The 18,016-nt window shown below is 48.8% G+C and overlaps 1 protein-coding gene across 7 annotated transcripts in view; it reads left to right on the forward strand.

Moving 5' to 3' along the window:
- Positions 1 to 11,804: 11,804 nt before the first annotated feature.
- Positions 11,805 to 18,016, forward strand: part of TUB (TUB bipartite transcription factor) — a 181,097-nt gene continuing 174,885 nt past the window's right edge. The window contains exon 1 of one of the 7 annotated variants that reach the window (XM_069803784.1): positions 11,805 to 12,051. In XM_069803784.1, the coding sequence (XP_069659885.1) occupies positions 11,996 to 12,051 (56 nt within the window). In that variant the 5' untranslated portion in view covers positions 11,805 to 11,995. The remainder of the gene's footprint in view (positions 12,052 to 18,016) is intronic. The other 6 variants (XM_069803782.1, XM_069803783.1, XM_069803786.1 and 3 more) reach the window with 6 other exon arrangements.

The following is an 18,016-nucleotide window of genomic DNA, read 5'->3' on the forward strand; positions in this document are numbered from 1 at the left end:
TCCATTTATCCAGTTGTATTTCTGGGAAACGGGAGGGCAAATACCTTGTGAATTCTGAATGTTTTGGACTTTTCTGTCTTGTGGATTCCTAATGTGCAAGTTGCACACTGATGTTGCTCACCTCTCTCCTCCAGTTGCCTTTATGAACTATGCCTTTAATAGTCTTAACTTCTTGATCTTTTTTTGAATTAAAAGGAAGTGAGACCTCTCCTGTTTATCTTTCTCTTGAACAACCAACTTGAGATCATTCAAATCCTCACTACAATAACCAGCTGAATGATACTGTCAACACCTGCCAGGGTCTCATACCACGTTTTGTTGGTTTTGTAAGGTGCCTGGGAAGGCATCGGTCACTGCCAAGTCCTAAGGTCTGGGACCGACTTTCATGGGGATCAGGGGAATTCCTGGTGACTGGAGGAAAGCAAGTGGTGTTGCACCCATCTCCAGGCAAGGTCTGGAGAGCAACGTAGGGAACTGCAAGGAGTCAGCCTCCCTCCTGTCCTGGGAAAGTCGCACAGCGACTCCTCCAGGAACACATTTCTGGGTACATAAAAGAGAAGTGGTTGGAAACGTTCTGCATGAATGTGCCAGTTTACCAGGGCCAGTCACACCTGACCGGCACGATTGTCTTCTGTGATAAAATGGCTGAACGTGTCATTGAGGGGAGAGCAACTCAGCAAGGCTTTCGCTGCTTTCTCCCATGGTATTTTTGTATCAAAGCCAGGACGTTATGGTCTGGGTAGATGGACAACCAGATGGGGAAAAAACTGACTGGTGGGTTGGTTTTGGAGGGTAATGGGCTGGCCTCCAGGTAGAGTACAGTGACAAGAAGGTGCCACAGGGTTTAGCCTGGCTCCTGTCACGTTAAACATTTTGCCAGTAGCCTGGAGGAGACAGCTGAGTGCACCCTTATCCGATGGGCAGAGGTGACACCAAGTCGGAGGGACTGGTCAATCTGCTTTGGGGTGGAGCTGCCATCCAGAGGGACCCTGACAGGCTGGAGGAATGGGTCAGCGGGAGCCTTATGGAATTTCACAAGGACAAATGCGAAGCCCCGCACCGAGCGAGGAAGCCTCCCCCGCACCGACACAGGCTGGGGACCGTCTGGCCAAAGAGGACCTGGGGTCTTGGCAGGCAGCGAGCTGGACACGAGCCAGCAGCGTGCCCCGGCAGCGACGGCAGCCGACAGCACCCCGGGCTGTACCGACAAGAGCGTGGCCGTTGGATCAAGGGAAGAGATTAACACCCTTCCTTTTCTCTGCACTTGTGAGACCCCACGCAGAAAACCGCATCCAGTTTTGAGTCCCCTGGTACAAGAAAGGTGTTGATCAACTGGAGCGAGCCCCAAGGAGGGTGACCAAGGAGATCTGGGAGCTGGGCTGGAGCACTTGTCCTGGGAGGACAGGTTGAGGGAGCTGGGTTTGTCCAGCCTGGAAAAGGGAAAGCTTGCAGCAGGGGAGAGGGAAGCAGCAGCCTTACTGTGCCTGCAAAGAAGACAGTGAGCAGACAGAGCCAGGGCCTTCAGTGGCTCATGATGAGAGACAAAGGACAAAAGTTGAAATGAGAGGTTCAGACTGAATATAAAGACAACTTTCTCATTATGAAGACAGGCTGCGCAGGGAGGCCAAGCAGTCTCTGTCCTGGGAAGTTTTCAACACCTTACAGGATAGAGCTCTGAGCAACCTCAGCTGACCTCATAGCTAACCCCAGTTTGAGCAGAAGGTTGAGTAACAGACCTCCAGACATACCTTTCAACTTTAATTGTCCTATGATTTTTACAGAAGACCAGCATTTGAAAAAGGTATAGGTACTATGGAGCAAAAGCTCAGTTTGAAAGGGAAGAAAGTTCTCCCACCTAATCTGATGATAGTAAGAGTGGTGATGTCTAATATGTGTTCAGATCTGTTACATCTGTGAGGGAAATTGCTGGTGGTTCTCATTTTGATGCTTCTGGGAAAATAAGTAAGAATATCATTATAATTGATGTCCTGGAGAGGTTTTTTGGGGATGAAGGATGCTGGCTGTGGTGAATAACGCAGCTGCCCTGAGCCCAAACCGGAATAACCCGAGATGTGTATCAAAGTCTAACCTATCAAACCCTTTCCACCTGGACTGTGACAAGCACCCACCACACATTACCTTTGGTTCTGTACGGGCAATTGTACACCCAAGCCATTGAACGGTAATGGAACCTGAGCTGCGAAGTGCGCGCTTCCCTCAACGGATTGCAGGCGTTGGCTGGATGTACTGCAGTGCGCTCTGGACCTCGATGGGACGTCTGGGGGGGGTCTCCAAAAAACGTTCCTGAGAGAACTTTTAAAACCAGACTTTTCAGTTAAAGCAGCTTACGGCTTCAGCTGAGCAGAGCACCTGTGCCCAGGTGGCTGCCCAGGGCATGCCAGGGGAGCATCGCGGGCGCATGTTCATCAGAGAGCCAAAGGGGAAGGTAGTAACGAGGAGCAGCGGCTTGTGCGACCAGGGTGTTTTAGGGGGATAATCGGATACCTTAATCATATTTTCGAGTTTGTTAAATGTTACTTTCTTCTACAGAGAAGTCGATTGTTTATTGGCAAGAAGCAGCTTGTCGAGTGGGATGACGAGGAGACGAACGGTGGTGGTTTGCGGCTCAGGTTCCGATTTTTCAAGTGAATGATGAAATAGTTACTGTACCTTGCGTCTGGAAGGACAAGATGCTTTGGTCTTTAATGAATGGGAAATCAATAAGTTATTAGGCTTTCAGTTTAGTTTCCAACTGATTACCTGCAAAAAGGTTCTGCTACTTAATACTCAGATATGGGTCCTCTGAAATCAACGCCCTGTGCAAGAGCCAATCTCTGCTATGGTTTTATGGTCTAGTGAAGGATTTTGCAATTCAAAGCTCTTCTCAGCCAGAGCAGGATCAAGTGACTTATTTCCATAACTGGAAATTACTTTATACATGCCAGAATGATATTAAAAAGCTGGAAAGTGTAATTGGGGTGTTTTCCAACATGAAATCTGTCATTGTTTTGTATAAAACCCCTGAGATGTGGTAGAGCTGACAGTTGCATGGGGCTTTTTTGGTGCTTTTTTTTAGCTCTCCCAAAGATGGCATTTGTTTGAGGTGTGGTGGCCACCTCATTTTTGGCTTGTGTCACTGCACTGAGGTGACAAAGCTCCCACTGCCCCAGCAGAGGGAACAGCCTGAAGTAAGTGGGTATGTGGGCATGTGTCTGTCTTGGATTTCATTGTAAAATCTCAAATGAACAGTTTGGTATTTTTGTGTACTTCAGGTTCTGTTGTTTGGTTACCTTCCTAGAGTAATCCCGGTTTCCCATGACGTTTAAACAACATCAACTCACTTTTTAAGGCTTAAAAATTAATTTTTAAAAGGGTAAGTTGGCTAATTTGCTATTTTTTTTTTCAGATTCAGATATAAAAAAGCTGAGGAGGAGCACTGCTTTAATGCTTCTGGTGCTGAGTTTCTTTTCCAGCAAGATTACTGTTGCTTAAAATTTCCCGTAGTAGAAGCCAGTCAGTGACAGTCCTCGTTACTGCGCTGCTTTAAGGACAGGGCTGCCTGGGTATCTAATCTATCTGCTGCCTGTGGTAGTCACAGAAATCCGCAGGAGCATCAGTAGTTGTGTTCACGGACGCAGCCAAAGAGGCATTGACGGTTTGGTTCTGAATGCCGAAGCCGGCAGGACCCGTGGAGGAACAGCAGCGGCAATGCCAGGTATGGTGCAGGGCGAGGATTTAAACCCCTTTCGGCTGCGAGACTCGGTTCTTGCAGTGCCGGGGCCGATGCCGTCACTCCCGCAGGACCCTGAGGTTTGAAGGACGCTCCGAACCGTCGGCACCTCGCAGTGCGGAGGCAGGCAGCGCTGGGGGCCGGTGTCCTCCCCGTCCTTCGCTCTTCACCTCGCTCTTGCTGCGGGACGTCCCAGACGCTCGTTTGCCTCCCCGCCTGCAGCTCAGTCCCAGCGGCGAGGACATCGCCTGGTTTAATTATTGCGGGAGATGGCGCGTGGGGTGGGCGCCGGCTGGGAGCTCGCTGGGGAAGGGCTCGGTGCCCGCGGGAGCTCCGGGGGTTGGGGAACAGAGCGGGGGCCAGCGCGGGCACCGCGTTTGGCGGGGGTCGGCCGAGAGCAGCCCCTCTCTCTGCCCCCGCCGGGTTATGAACATGCGCGCGCAGCAGCTGAACGTGGCGGGGCTGGGCGCTTCGGCCTAGCTGCGATAAAGTCGTTCATCTTTTCCGATCCTTAGATTTTTACTTCCGTTCCTTGCAGATGATGTGGATTACTGTAGGCACAGTCACTGTTTTATCCAGGCTTCTTAAAAATAGATACGTTTTTAAAAGCCACCTTGTTTCTGTTGAACCTGAATTTCTGTCAGTAAAGCTAGGAACTTCTTTCAGAGATACGAAGATGCTGGTCCAGAGAAATGGCTGCACTATAAAAATCCTCCAGCAGATGGAGACTGGAATGAAACTCATTTTGTTTGTGGTTTTTTTTTCTTTTTTTTTAAATAAAGATCAAAGATAACTTTAATCCCTCTCAGTCCTCTAAACTCAGAGATGATTTCTTCACAGCCTGTCTCTGGAGCTGAAGCATCTGATACGGCTGCTGGTCCTGAGCAGTGTTTTGGGGTCATGTATTACTCACTCGGCTTCTTTCTGTGTAGCTGCCCGCTGCAGTTATGCGTTTTTCTGCTCTGCCTCTCCTAGGCCCTCTCTTATGCCACTTTTCGCTCTTTCCCCTCTGTTTTTTTCTAGTTTTTATATCTGTGTTGTTAGCTGGTCCATCTGAACCAAGATCCACATTAGCAGAGCGCTGCCTTCTCAAATCACGTGCCCAGGTCCAGTCTAGCACCATTAGAGCCTCTTAAGCAATAGAAACAAAACTTTTTGAAACGCAAAGCCTGTATACAGCAAACACCAGACTGGATTGATGCACTATGTCAAATTCTCTGCACTTTTTTCCCAAAGAGCAGAGCTGTGACCTGGCTCCTGGGGGCCTTTGGGACTGATGTGAGCTGCTGCAGCCTGAAGTAAACATTGGGGAGCCGCCAGTGTCCCAAAGGAGGGGGATGCGGTTGAATGTAGCATCAGTATCCAGAGCAGCTTTGTACCTTCTTTAACCCAAGGGAAATTCTGAATGGTCAAAACAATTTTCATATTTCATTTTTTACTCCTATTAATGGAGTAATGCTTTGCTGAAGGCCACTATAACCATCCATCAGCACAATCTTGAGTTTGAAGTACAAGAATTTCTGCACATGTGGGAAATTACCAAATATTACAGAGATGAGTAGAGGATGAAAAGAGCTACTAAGAGATTGCCTTAGCAATTAGGACTGTACAAATGGCTAAAACCAGCATGAGGTCCTTTCAGTAATATGCTCCATGAGGAAGGCAGAGTCTGCTAAAAAATACAGATCAGCACCCATGCTACTATGGACTTTCTCTGGTTTAGTAATTATAGTATTTTCTGTAGAGTAAATATAGCATACATGTAGCATATATAGTAAATACAGCATTTCCTAATTCCTCAAAGGAAGAAAGAAGTCAAGCTCTTGTGAGCGCAGCACCAGTTCCTTGTGTTTGTAAAGAGAGGAACTTTGAAACAGGCACAGATTGCACGGCAGCTGGGAAGGACAACAGGTTTCTAAATGCTTTCAGGCGAGATTGTCAGAGGGTCGGTGCTGTCCTGTGCACGTGTAGGACTTGCGGGAGTAGCAATGTGTGGGGTGCTGGAGCGGGATGTGGGAGACTACGGGCAGTAGTTTCTCGGTTGCTGTTGGGAAAGCTGTGCTGCTTCAGTTTCCTCTCTGTAAGATGTAAATAGTGATGCTGGCTTCTTTGCGAAGTGCTTGGAGACTGACAGATGAAGTTGTTTATTATATCGGGAGCAGAGTAAAATTATAATGACTCTTGGAGGGAATTTTTAGAAGCTGCATTATCCTTTGAAAAGAAGATGAAATACAGAAATATGGCAGATGTTCTTAAGGATGTAAATACCCTCTTTTCAGAGAAAATTGTTAAGCCCAACTTTCATGAGCTTAATTTTGGCAGGGTAATATGAGGACATGTGGAAAAACAAACAGCAGCATTCCTACTTCCCTTGTTCCCTGATATAAAACATTATTTTATTTAAGGCACTGGCTTATTAGTCCCCAGCATAGATGTTAGGTGGCCTGGAGTCTCCACTGCTCATCCCATTGGTGTGGATTTCTCCTCATTATGGCTAGCTGTTCTCTGGCAGCACAGATGCTTTTAAGCTGTTTTCTTCAGCTGTGGTAGGACATAATGTACCTTGCAGACTGTCTTTTCCTTTTTTTTTTTCTTTTTAATTATGTAGTGTTTTTTCACAGGCATCTCGTGCTTCTTTTAAAGTGGCAAAGCCCTGCGTGAGGACAGGCTCTGCAGTGCCGTTCCCGTGAACACCTATAGCATCTCGCATTGCTGCTGGCCAAGTATCTTTAGCTGCAGGAACAGCAAGCGGTGCTAACAAATGATTGAGGCTTTTAATTCCCAAATCTGCCTGGGTAGGGTGTGACCAGCTTTGAGGCTCTGCTCATTTGTTTTATGCACCTCACTGAGGGGTGTGCTTAAACCCCAGGGGGTCGTCGTGTAGGGGCTTAGGTATAAACCCAAGTCTCTTTCTAAGCAGGGCCCAGGTATTTATTCTGCAGGGGGACGCAGGGACATTTGCCCAGGTGTCAAAGGGTTTATAATTTGTTTTTCTCGAGGTTTTCCTGTTGCTTTCCTAAAATAAGTCTGATTATTGAAGGAGAATACGCATGTTTTGTTCAAGTCAGCCTGAGTCCCTCTGGAGCTGACACAGACACTGGGTTGCAGTAGTCTCCTGCTGACATCTCATAAACGTCACCCTGGCACTCTCCCCGCCGGCAGCGTGCCGGAGGCAGCGGGTGTCTCAAAGCAGGCGATGGTGATTTCCTGAAAAAGCCCCTGCTTACAGTGGCGCTTAGGAGGCTGGCTCTGCTCCACCTGGGGCTTGGAGTCCTCTGTCCTCACTCGCTCCTCTCATCTCCTCGTCACCTGGAGATCATCTGGCCACGGGGCTGAACACGGGCAGCCCCTCCGGAGGAGGAGGAGGGGAGGAATTCTTTGGTCGAAACCACGGAGAAGGGGGAAGTTAGTGCCCTTCTGCCCCCACGCAGGTCCCTGTGTCACAGGGCACTGCCTGCAGACCAAGGAGCATCTTCCCCTCCAGGCAGCAGCCCGAGGGCTTGGAGAAATCCTCGCTTGCGTAAGTACTAATTAGCACTGCTGAAGGACTCGTAATCTCATTGAGGAACTTTTTGTGGCTGTGGCTAGAAAATGACCTGAGCCATGCTGGCAGGTGCAGCTTCGAGCCCCATCTGATACGAAGGGAGATCCTGGCAATTCATTGACAGAGCGCACCCACGCTAGTGGTGGGTTTCTGGAGCAGGAAAGCAAATGCCATAGTCGGCTCTGGCCAGCGCCTTTCTGGCTGGACAGATGCAGAGACCTGTCTGTCCTTCTCTAAAGCTCACCTCCTGACTCGGACTGGGCTGTAACGAAGGGGCAGATTCTGCAGCCACAGACACCTGATGATGGGACAGGTGGTTTGTTGTGAACACGATGTTTTGCTGGAAAAACTACTGTCTGGGGATGCCCAAAATGTATGCTTAAACCTCATAGACTTTCCAGAATACCTAATCTGGAGTTGTTCCATGTTGTTTTTTTGACTTTCCACTGTTAAACCTGTTAGACACCATCCAGTGACTCAGCAGGTACTTTGTCACTTGTTTGCAGCGTGGTATGTGCCAGCATAAAAATGCAGGAACAGCCTGTTTGCTTCAGTGCTCCTGCCAGTTTCATTTCTGTGGTATTTCAACAGCTCAAGCCATTATTGCAGATCATGTTTATTTGGGTGGTAAGGTCATTTGCCGTATACTAAACACCTGAAAAAAAGAAGGTTTTGAGCTTTCTTAGTGCTCAGTTCCAACCTTTCCCCCAGCTGGCACTGGGACGGTTGCTCTGTGGTGTGGCTCTCCAACGCTTGTAACGAAGAACTGAAATTTTATTATTGCTCCAGCATTAACATATTGTAATCCAGAAGCCTAGCCCCCTTGCTCCCTCCTGGATTAAACATACCCGCTTTGAGATGCCCCCATATCTTCAGTGGTCAGAGGGAATCTCTTGAAACAGGGAGCAGATGTGACTCATTTCGGATGTGTGTAGATGTGCCCATGCACAAACACATGACGACACCTGCCTTGTGACACTGCTAACGGAGCAGAGCAAATGGCAAGACAAACATTTCCGAGGCTGAGCGAACTCCAGCGGGGATCTGATTTGTGTTTCTTCACCTTGTACAAGCTTATGAGTGCCCTGTCTTCCCCTTCAAAGCTGTTTTGAAAAATTCAGGTTTACAGTAATATTGTCAGCGATGCAAGCTGTGGGGTCAGATGGCAAAAGTGGCACCGGGAGACTTGCATAAGAAAGCCACAGCCCAGCAGGAGCTGTAGATACAATTAATCATAGCTGTCAGTGTTTGTTTTGAACTAGTGACACAGGAGTTGAGAAATGCCTTGGAGGAAGGGCTGGGAGGTTTTTGCATACCCGCATTCAGGGAGTTTGCCATCCATGTGCAGGAAGCAGGGAGACACTTGGGTCCTAGGAGGCTAAATTGCCACCGAGACTATTTTTCTGAGGAGCCTCAAACTGTCATTCACCTGCAGCACAGCAACGGAGAAGTTGCACTTGTTTTTATTCTGGAGCGTCTCTTGTCCAAGGATGTTTGTGGAGGGGTCTCCCGAAGCAGGCACGCGGAATTTCTCAAAGCACGGATTTGGCAAAGCAATACCCTGTTGTATTTGGAGCTTGGATGTGGGGTTTGGGTTTTGGTGTGTTACTCACGTAGAGAGGCTGTACTTGCCATGAAGTTCAGCAGGGTCAACCCAAAGTCTTCACAACCCACCTGCTGCAGTGTGCCAGGACAGTTTTAATTTCTGATGACAGTATAAGGAAACGAGGCTCCTGGGACAGGACTACTCTGGGTGTACAGCTGCGTTTCCCCCTGTCGCAGCATGAGCCGCCATGGTTGGTGTATTCCTGCTCAACGCCCTGGTCCAGGATGAGTGAGAAGGAGCCTGAAGTGCCAGTGAGCTACGCTTCAGGTGAGGCACATGCAGAGGAGAGCCCGTGCTCCGGCAGCCAACCTGTGCTCCTTGCTTTTATTGATGCGCCTTGAAGTATTTGCTTACAAAGGAGTCTTCCCTGGGATGCAGGGACTCGTATGGGTTCGCCTTGTCTGTTGTGGAAAATGTTGGCTTGAGTAATCCAACAGCCAAGTAAACGGTCAGGTTTTGGTTTGCCCATTTACGACTTTCTTAGTGTGAGCACAGCAGTGAGCAGATGCGGGTAGGTGGAGGAGCTGGGCTGTGACTAACTCTCTGCTTTCCAGCTGGTTCATTTTGTCTAGGTCACTCAGTGCAGGTTATACATGAGATAAATGGGAACACACTGTCTATACGTAACATCGACAAGAGCATCTGTAATAGGAGTCAGGAAGATACACTCACAGGGTAGACACAGTTACAAGGAATGAGGCTTGGGCCTGGGCATCTTCATTGCCATCTTGAGGAAACCTGGATGATGTTTTCCCTGTGTGAAAGGATTAACAGCTTGGCCCATTCACCCTCCCAAAATAAAGACTGAAAATGAACAGACTGATTGCAGGTATTCAAGAGAAAGAGGATTTAACTTGAACTAAAGGAACTGAATGGTGAAAGACCAAGTGGATCTCAGATGTCCATGAATACTTTTGAGCTAGATACAGGAAGGTCTCTGGTTGTCTGCAGGTGAAAGTCTAGGAGCTTCATCTACCTTCTGGAGCAATAGGAGCTTCTAGAAGCTCTTCACTACCAGCCTCTGGAGCTTCAGCTTGAGACCTCTCATCAGATATGGTTGGTTGTGAGATGAAGGACTGGGCCTGATTAACCCAAGTCCCTTCCAGTCCTTATTTATGTATGTTTGGGATTTTTAGTCATTTCTGTTGGGAGATCTTAGGAGCTGGGAGTGCGTCCTACAGCTTAAGAGCAGGGCTGGGCACTTGGCTGGCCTTGCAGCGAGGGAAAGGGCCGGGAGATGCTAATGTGGGCCAAAGAGCTGAAGCTGTCTGGGAATGGTTTGAAAGCGGTCCCCCCATTCCCTACGTGTGTACGTAGACATCTCGGGTCATGCCGGGGGCTGACCGTGCTGACCTGGCACCACTTCAGGTAGCAGCTCACTTGGCCAACGTATGGTCAGGTCTTCTCAGTAGCCCCCTGTGCCCGTGGCATTCTGGGCTATTGGGAAGCCGTAACTCCTTAAATCAGGAATGAAGCGTAGGACAGAGCACAGTGCCTTGGGGCTGTGAGTGGGACATGATGCCCTGAGCACAGCTGTGCATGACAAGGTTTGAGCAGCTCTGAACTGGCTTCTGGAGAGACAACCCTCTGCCTGCCTACACCTGACCCTGCAGACATCCTCCTTGTTGCAGGAGCATCCACCAAGCATTGTCAGTAAGGCTTGCTTTTGAGATCTGCTGCCCAAATCAAACTCTGGTAGGAGCTATGATGGATGCCCCGTCCAGAGGGTCATGATCCAGCTGTCTCTGTATGCCTGTCATTGCACAGCTGTGCATCTTGGCAACCAAACTTCACAAATGTGTGGCCCTGGGAAACTGATGGCAAGCTAATATTTTAAGAGATGCAAGAAACCACTGCGCAGTTTGAAGGCAGACCTGTTCAATAAAGTGGCTTGAAAATGCAGAGATGCTGTGCAAGTTCTGCTGAACTTTTTGTTTTTCTGAAAAGAAAACCACAACTGGATTTGAAGAAAATTTTTTGGTTTGGTTGGTTTTTGGGTTTTTTTGGTAAAGTGGTTCAATTTGAACTACTGTCTCACACTCCCCTCCTAGTGAGATTATTGGAACTGATCAGAAAATAGTGAGCAAGCAAGGTCTGATTCCCACCAGCACACAGGGGTGGATGGGGCACCTGGGAGCTGAGCAGACCCGGTGCTACCTGCTGCTGGCGGAGGTGAGAAACCCCTCTGCGAGACGCCTGCAGCTCCACGGCACGGGCCCCAACACTGAGTATTGATGGTGCCCAGCGGGAAAACAGAGGCAGGAGCTTGGCTCTTGGTCCTGTGCCCAAGGCCTGCCCTCAGAAAGAGTCCCGTTGAGGCTGGAGGGATGCCACGCTAACGCCCTGGCTCTGGGGCAAACCGGGGCTGTGCGCCGCGCAAAACCGGTCACTGGAACGGGGTACGAGAAGCATTTTTTGCCGTACTCCAAGTGACCCCTGGAGAAATCCGTAGGCTGACCTGTCGGGCGCAGGGGCCGCGGCGGGATGAGCGGCGGGGCCGTGTCCCCGGCAGGGAGGTGATCCTGCGGAGCTGCCCCTGCGCCCAGGGGACGTGATCACTGTCTGCCTAGAAAATCACGACGGTGAGACCCGGGGACCCGCGGCGGGGTGGGAGACGGCTGATGTCAGAGCGATGGACCCGTATCTGTGGCAACCAGGAGAAATAAATAAATAAGTGAAGCGCGTGTGCCGGAGCAGGAGGCGTACAAGCTGCTGCTCCCCAGCACGGCTTCGCCGAATATCTCTTAAGCGGCTTAGCACCCTCGCTCCAGTTTATTACCTGAGCGCCTTTGTGTCTGCCGGGCAGCCGGGAGCATCCTGGCGGCCGTCCCCTCGGCGGGGACCCTGGGAGCCCTCCCTTCCTCCATCCCTCCCTCCATCCCTCCCTCCATCCCTCCCTCCCTCCCTGGCGCGGGCAGTGGTTTGCTCCGCGCATCCCGAGCACAAGGCGAAGCCGTCTCTCGGCGGTGAATTTTGGCTGGGCCGTGCGAGGCCGGAGGCGTCCGCCCGTATCCCGGCGGTGGGCCCGTCTCGGGGCAGGTGTTTGGCTTCCAAGCCTGGCGGCCGGCGCCCGCGGGAGGTGAGCGATGCTGGAAGCGCCGTAGCCAAGCCGGAGATGGATGGTGTCAGCAGCAACAGGACCATGTCTTACAGTAGATGGAGTTACAACAGGTATCGTCTATCTTGTTTTGTTTTGTTTTGTTTTCTTTTTTGTTTTTTTTTTTTTTCCTTCCTGATATTGTAAAACCGGCAAGCTGTTTATATAAACTGAGACGGAGAGCCCTCTTCAGGAAAGCATAAACCTTTACTGACGCTGCTTTTACAGTCGCCTAGACTTCTGAAAGGTGATCTCTAGGAACCGCTGTTCTAAGCCGGCACCTAGACGTTTTCTACACTTATAACCTAAGGCTTGGGAAAGGAAGGGGCCAGGGAGTGCCTAACGAGTGATATTTTCAAGCAAAAGCTGTGAGGAATGCTATGTACAGCCCAGGTACCACAGAGCTGAGGGGGCTGAATTAGGTGTCTCACTGAGACTGCTGAAACACTCACACCATGTTTCATATCAAGATGCAACTATGCATGCATATTTTTTCTCTTCCGGGGAATGGAAAATTATTGTAGCATTAGTTTTGCTTTTATGTGATTCATGGTTGTGCTTGACAGGTTCCTCAAGCCTGGATAGAAAAAAAAGGTACAAACTTCATACCCTTTTTTTTTTTTTTTTTTTTTTACTTTTTGTCTGTGTAAGTGTTACGCCTGAAATGAAGCCAGATGCTAGGCAGTATTGGCATCTCACTGAATCACTACCACAAGCCACCATAATATTCCGAAGAAATAACCTTTGGAAGTGGTTTTTAGTGCTTGAACGTGTATTCAGTGTCGCCCATGCTCACCAGGTGCGTGGGTTTATATGGTTTATACACGCATCTAGAGAGTTTCACTCATTTTCAGCACGTTCATACTGCCTCAGCAGGAAATATATACAGATGCATACAGTGGTGGCAATAGGAACACTGTCTTCTTTAAAAAAACGTGTATACGTTTTTGTATATGCAAAGCCGAGTTATACAACAAGCCATGATTTTATGCGTATATTCTCCCACGCAGAGGATGCTTTCCATCTGATGCCATGTCCTCAGAAACAGCAGCACTGAGACCCTGTAGTGCTCAGGTCTGTCCCATGCAGTCCAAGTTTGCAGCAGCTTTGACATCCTAACCCTACAGTAAACAATCCAGAAATGTCACAAAAACCTCCTCTTGGATGCTTTCTCCCAGTGCTATCACCTTTTGATTTAACCTTATGTATTGCTTGCAATCTCTTTCTACAGTTTTCAGTCTTCCTTACACTGACACACGAGTTGCTGATTACTGTTTATTAGCCTTGCAACCAGGAGGTGTGCTGCACTTGTGTGTCTACCCTGCTTGGCTTTTGTAGTGCGCCTGGGGGGAGATATGCAGTATTTCAGTGCCTGGGCTGGCTTTTTGGTGGCCAGTTTCCAGGTTTTGAGATTTTTCCTGATAAATTTAAGCTCCATGAGCCGATGCCCGCATACACTATGTATTTTTCAGTGCAGGAGGCTGAGTGAGTCGCTGCTTTTACTCACAGTCTTCCCTTTCCGAAAAATGGTGCAGAGTTGTTTTCACACACTGAGCCTGTCCTCCCACTCCCCTCTTGTGCCCAGGCCCATGACAGGGGAAGGAGCTAACTCTTTTGTATCCAAAACCGGCTGCTATTGCATTTGGAGCACGTTCGCTGCCCCATCTTCGGTCTCGCTGAGCGACAACAGAAAAAAGCTTTGGGGGAATGTCCTGCCAGGGAGGGAAGGAGACAGGAGGTGCTCGTTTTGAGCATCTTTGAGCATCTGCGGGGCGCACCGACGCCTGGATGCATGGGCTCTCCCCCCGGCTCTGCTCCGGCGGTGCGCAGGATGCCTTTCTGACCCGCAGGCTCACGCGAAGCCCCTGCAGGCTGAAACCATCCCGTGACTGCTTATGCGACCGTCAGAGCTTGGGGGGAACACAAAGTTATCGCAAGGTTTCATGAAAGTTGCGCTCCAGTGTAGTGGGTTGTAGGAGATTTGCTAGTCAGGTTAAATAACATAATTTGCTCCTTCCTCAAGGGGCGCTTGTAACCTTGGGCAAGAAATGCTGCTGCTCGTAAAGCAGGGTTAATGACATTTACTTCATTTACAAGAGTCCTGTGAAACCAAGTGATAATGCTGGGGTTGTTCCTCCTCACCAGTGGCCACAAAACATCACAGCTGCTCTTGGGGTAGCTGCTCTGTGGGAGAGCGTTTCAGGCAGGGGTTACTCCAACATCAGCTAGCAGCAAAGAGAGCATAACTGATATATTTTTGTTGACTAAAAACATAATATTTACAATTCCTGGGTTCCTCATTACTGTGTGACCTGCAGAGGTCACTCTGCTTTTTTGCTTGTCCCCAGCCTGTATTTCCCTGGAGGCAGGAGGGGTTTAGGCACATACCTGTCCGCACGGATGCACGGGGCAGCACCGTGACCAGCCAAGTGCTGTGTAAAAGCCGACGACCACTTGTCCACATGCACGCCCAGGTTTCTCCTCTTGGTGATGGCCTCCATCAATCAGCACTGCAGTTACAGAGGGACAGGGCCGATGGAGCAGGCGCTGCCTCCCATAAATACAATTGCATCTCTCATTTTAAAAAATGCTCATTGTCAATGAAATCAGGTGAAGGGAATTAAACAGAGGTTTTGGTCTCTGCGTTCCCTAAGATGCCTGATGGTAGCAGCCCATGGAAAAGAGGGGAGTTGCTATGTCCCTTCTAAATGGCCGAACATGTGCCTTGCAGATGAAAGCACTGGTGTGTAGCATGCGGAGGTTTTTCTAATGGGGTTTATCCAGCACTTGTTGGGTATCGTCTCAGCATTTGGCCCTGTGATTGTGGGCTTTCCTTAGACTTGCTGCCCAGGATTTCTCTACGGGAAAACCACTGCTCATTCCTGCATGTAGTTTGTGCAAAGAAGAGCAGCAAGTCCAAACATTGACTGTGAAACTCGAGGTGAGGGAGCCCCATGCAATGAGAAGAGACTGTTCAGTAGTTCACCTCAGCTGCTCTCCTAACCAAAGGAAAGCTTTTATTTCCCCCCCCCCACAAACTAGAACAGCATGTATGTGAAAAAGAAACCAGTACAGTATGAAAAGGCTCTTAATGACCACATCTGACTTGTTGGCCTTCCTAAAAGGCTAGCCTTGTGTCGGGCATGTCTTTGCCTTCCTCCCTTTTCAGTGCTGTGATAATTTTGTCACTCTGAATGTTGCCAGCTGAAAGCAGAGGATAGGCAGCAATTTAACAAAAACCGGGGATGTTTTGAAGGTCCTAGAAATACTCAGGACTTCTGGAGTCAGCCAGCTAATTCCTAGAGTAACATAATTCCACTCTTTCACCCTTTGCCCTTGTGATATGCTCTTTTCTGGACAGCTACTACTCATTTTTGTTCAGTTTCTTTTCCCCTTGAGCAGTGCGCTACTTGCTCACCATGCCTATAGCCCCCGGGTGTGCAGAAATGCTTGTCTTCCAGAGCAGAGCCAAACCTGCCCTTTTTCATGTGCTTGGTTTTCAGTGCTGGCGCAGGTTTTGGCAGCTGGGCTGTTGCCCATCAGCACTCTCGCTGCCTCCCCCCAGCTTTGCCCAGGGGCCACGCGGTGCCTCCCTCTCGGGGTGCCACATGGGGACTAGCAGAGCGTTTCCCCATCAAGCTCTTCAGGAAGAATTCACCCATCCCAGCTTACTGATTTAAAATGTCATCCACGTGGGTGTAAGCACCACCATGCAGTACTCTCTTTGGGTTTGATGCACTCCGTAGGAGTTCATGGTCTGTATGCAGGGAATTGTACCTTTCAGGGGCTCTGCTCTGTGCCATGGCAGTTGCTGGTAGCACCCAGCACTGATCAGGTAGGACCTGAACACTGTGTGAAGTTGGCTTCCTCTAGGCAACTTGCAGCCAAGCAGTTACTGAAAACATCCAGGCTCAGGAGTGAAATGAGCAGCGGAAGATGGGCTATTCAGAAGCTTCCTTGTGTTGCTGCTCTCTGGGAATGGAGGCAGCAAGTGGAGGTTTTACATAGCGCTTCCCATCATACCCTGGTGGAAATGGAAGCTCAGACAGAGGAGTCATTAATACGGTAGGAAGGTGAAAACTGAGAATAGGTTTTGGCTGGTGTAAGACTGAGGAGCCATTCTCGTGAGCTGGGCCACTCTAGTTCTTCCTAGCACTTCCAGCAGCTGGAGACCAGATGGACAGAAAATTAACTCTCAACAACGCCACCCAAATTTGACCACTGAAGTTCAAAATGGTGCTCATGAAGGCTTGAGGGAGCTCTGATACCATGGACGTAATTGAATCCAAGCTCTGGGAAGGCACAGGGTAGGAAAGTGTGCAGAATTCAGTCAGCCCATGGACATAGGAGACCAGTTTGAAATCAAATATAGAGGCAAATACTGCAGACTGGGAATCTGCAGTATCCATTTAGAAAAACTGTGCAAACAGCGGTGCACTGCATGATTTTGCAAGGGTTTTCAGGTGTCAGTAGACTATGCATAGCTTTTATGAGGAGGGTCACAACTGAATAGCTAGTCCAGAAAGATTTTCTGCAGGAGCAGTAGAAAGTTTTGCAGAGGAAGGAACGGGTAACCTGCAGATTATACCTACGCATGAACAAAGACGTTAGTGGTGTTTTTAAAAAACAACAACAACAACCAAACAACAAACCACACAACAAAATGCCAGCTAGGGAGGCAGTAAAAGCTGCAGTTGCTTCCCTCTTTCCTCACATTTCTTCCTGAGACTAGCACATTCTCAGTTTTTCTCCCCTATCCTCTTTGCTTCGTTTCCATACTTCTATTTTTTTCCTGGAGGGCTTTAGTGCAGCCAGATCAGGTTCACAAATTACCACATTGTGATTAATGCAGGTTTTATCTGCTAGCATTTGGAAGTATATTTTGGGGAACTGACTCCCAGGATGTTTCAACCTGTTGGAGACCACTAAAAACTTTTCTATTGATCTGTATCTTTGGTCTATTCTGGATATCAGCATTGTTCATGGCTTCCTTTTGAAGCTGCTATTTCTGTTTTGCCTTTTTTATGCTGTGTTGAAAAGCTGTGACTGTATTTGAGTCATGGTCTTGGAGGGTTTCAATCTTAGGTCTCATTTTTGAAGGTTTTTAAACTCTTCTACCTTGATCTTTTCTGGGACATTCTGTCATCAATGAGTAGAGAGGGGTTGTCCTCCAAACTTCATCCAAAAGGGCTTTCTTAGGGAAACTGTCATTTCTTTTTCCTTCTCTTCTTCGAAGTAGCAGCGGTGAAATCTCAAAGCATGTATACTTCCTACCTTCCTAGGCTTGCTGCAGCGAGTGCACTTTGACTATACGGAAGAGCAGCTCCAATCTGTTGGCAGCAGAGCCATCTCGAGCCCTGTGTGCTGATCTGCTGTCAGCAGATGGATGGCACGTGATGCCCTGACCCTCTGTCGACAGGGATTACTAAGTCTGCTCTTAAGGGGAGGAAGCAGGTTGAGGAAGCAGGTTGAGGAGGGAGTCCCTTAGCCACTACCACCCTTCTCTCCTCTGCCATTTTGTGTCCTTAGGTGTCTCCTCCTGGAGTAGACACTGTAGTCATTGGACAAAGCACCTGGGCAGACAAGAAATGGAAATAGTTTTATGGGACAAAAGGAGGGGTAGAATCAGCCAACCCTCAAGTGAAGCCAGAATCAAACATTCATGTAAGAGAGAAACTTATGAGGATTTATGTATCAACGTTGCGTGTTTAGTTTGCTGGGAATCTCTTTGTTTTTCTTTCGTAATAAAGTACCATAATATCAATTACATAGGAGAACCTAGAGTTTGGGAACGATGTTTCCCTCCTTGAGTCAAGACACTAGGAATGCTCTGCAGGTGTGTTCATGTACATCCTCCCATGCTCAGGATGAACGTTTTACGTTGGTTGGCGGCACATCCTCGGGGTGTGTGAATTCTTCAGAGACTGCGTGGTGGCTTGTGACAGCCTGGCAGAGAGGTGTGAGAGAGGAAACTTCAGCTTCCACTTCACTGAAGAAGAAATTTTAAAGCTTCTTAAACAGAAGTAGCTTGAGAAAATA

The sequence above is a fragment of the Haliaeetus albicilla genome, chromosome 16 (assembly GCF_947461875.1).
Source record: "Haliaeetus albicilla chromosome 16, bHalAlb1.1, whole genome shotgun sequence".
Classification (NCBI taxonomy): Eukaryota; Metazoa; Chordata; class Aves; order Accipitriformes; family Accipitridae; genus Haliaeetus; species Haliaeetus albicilla.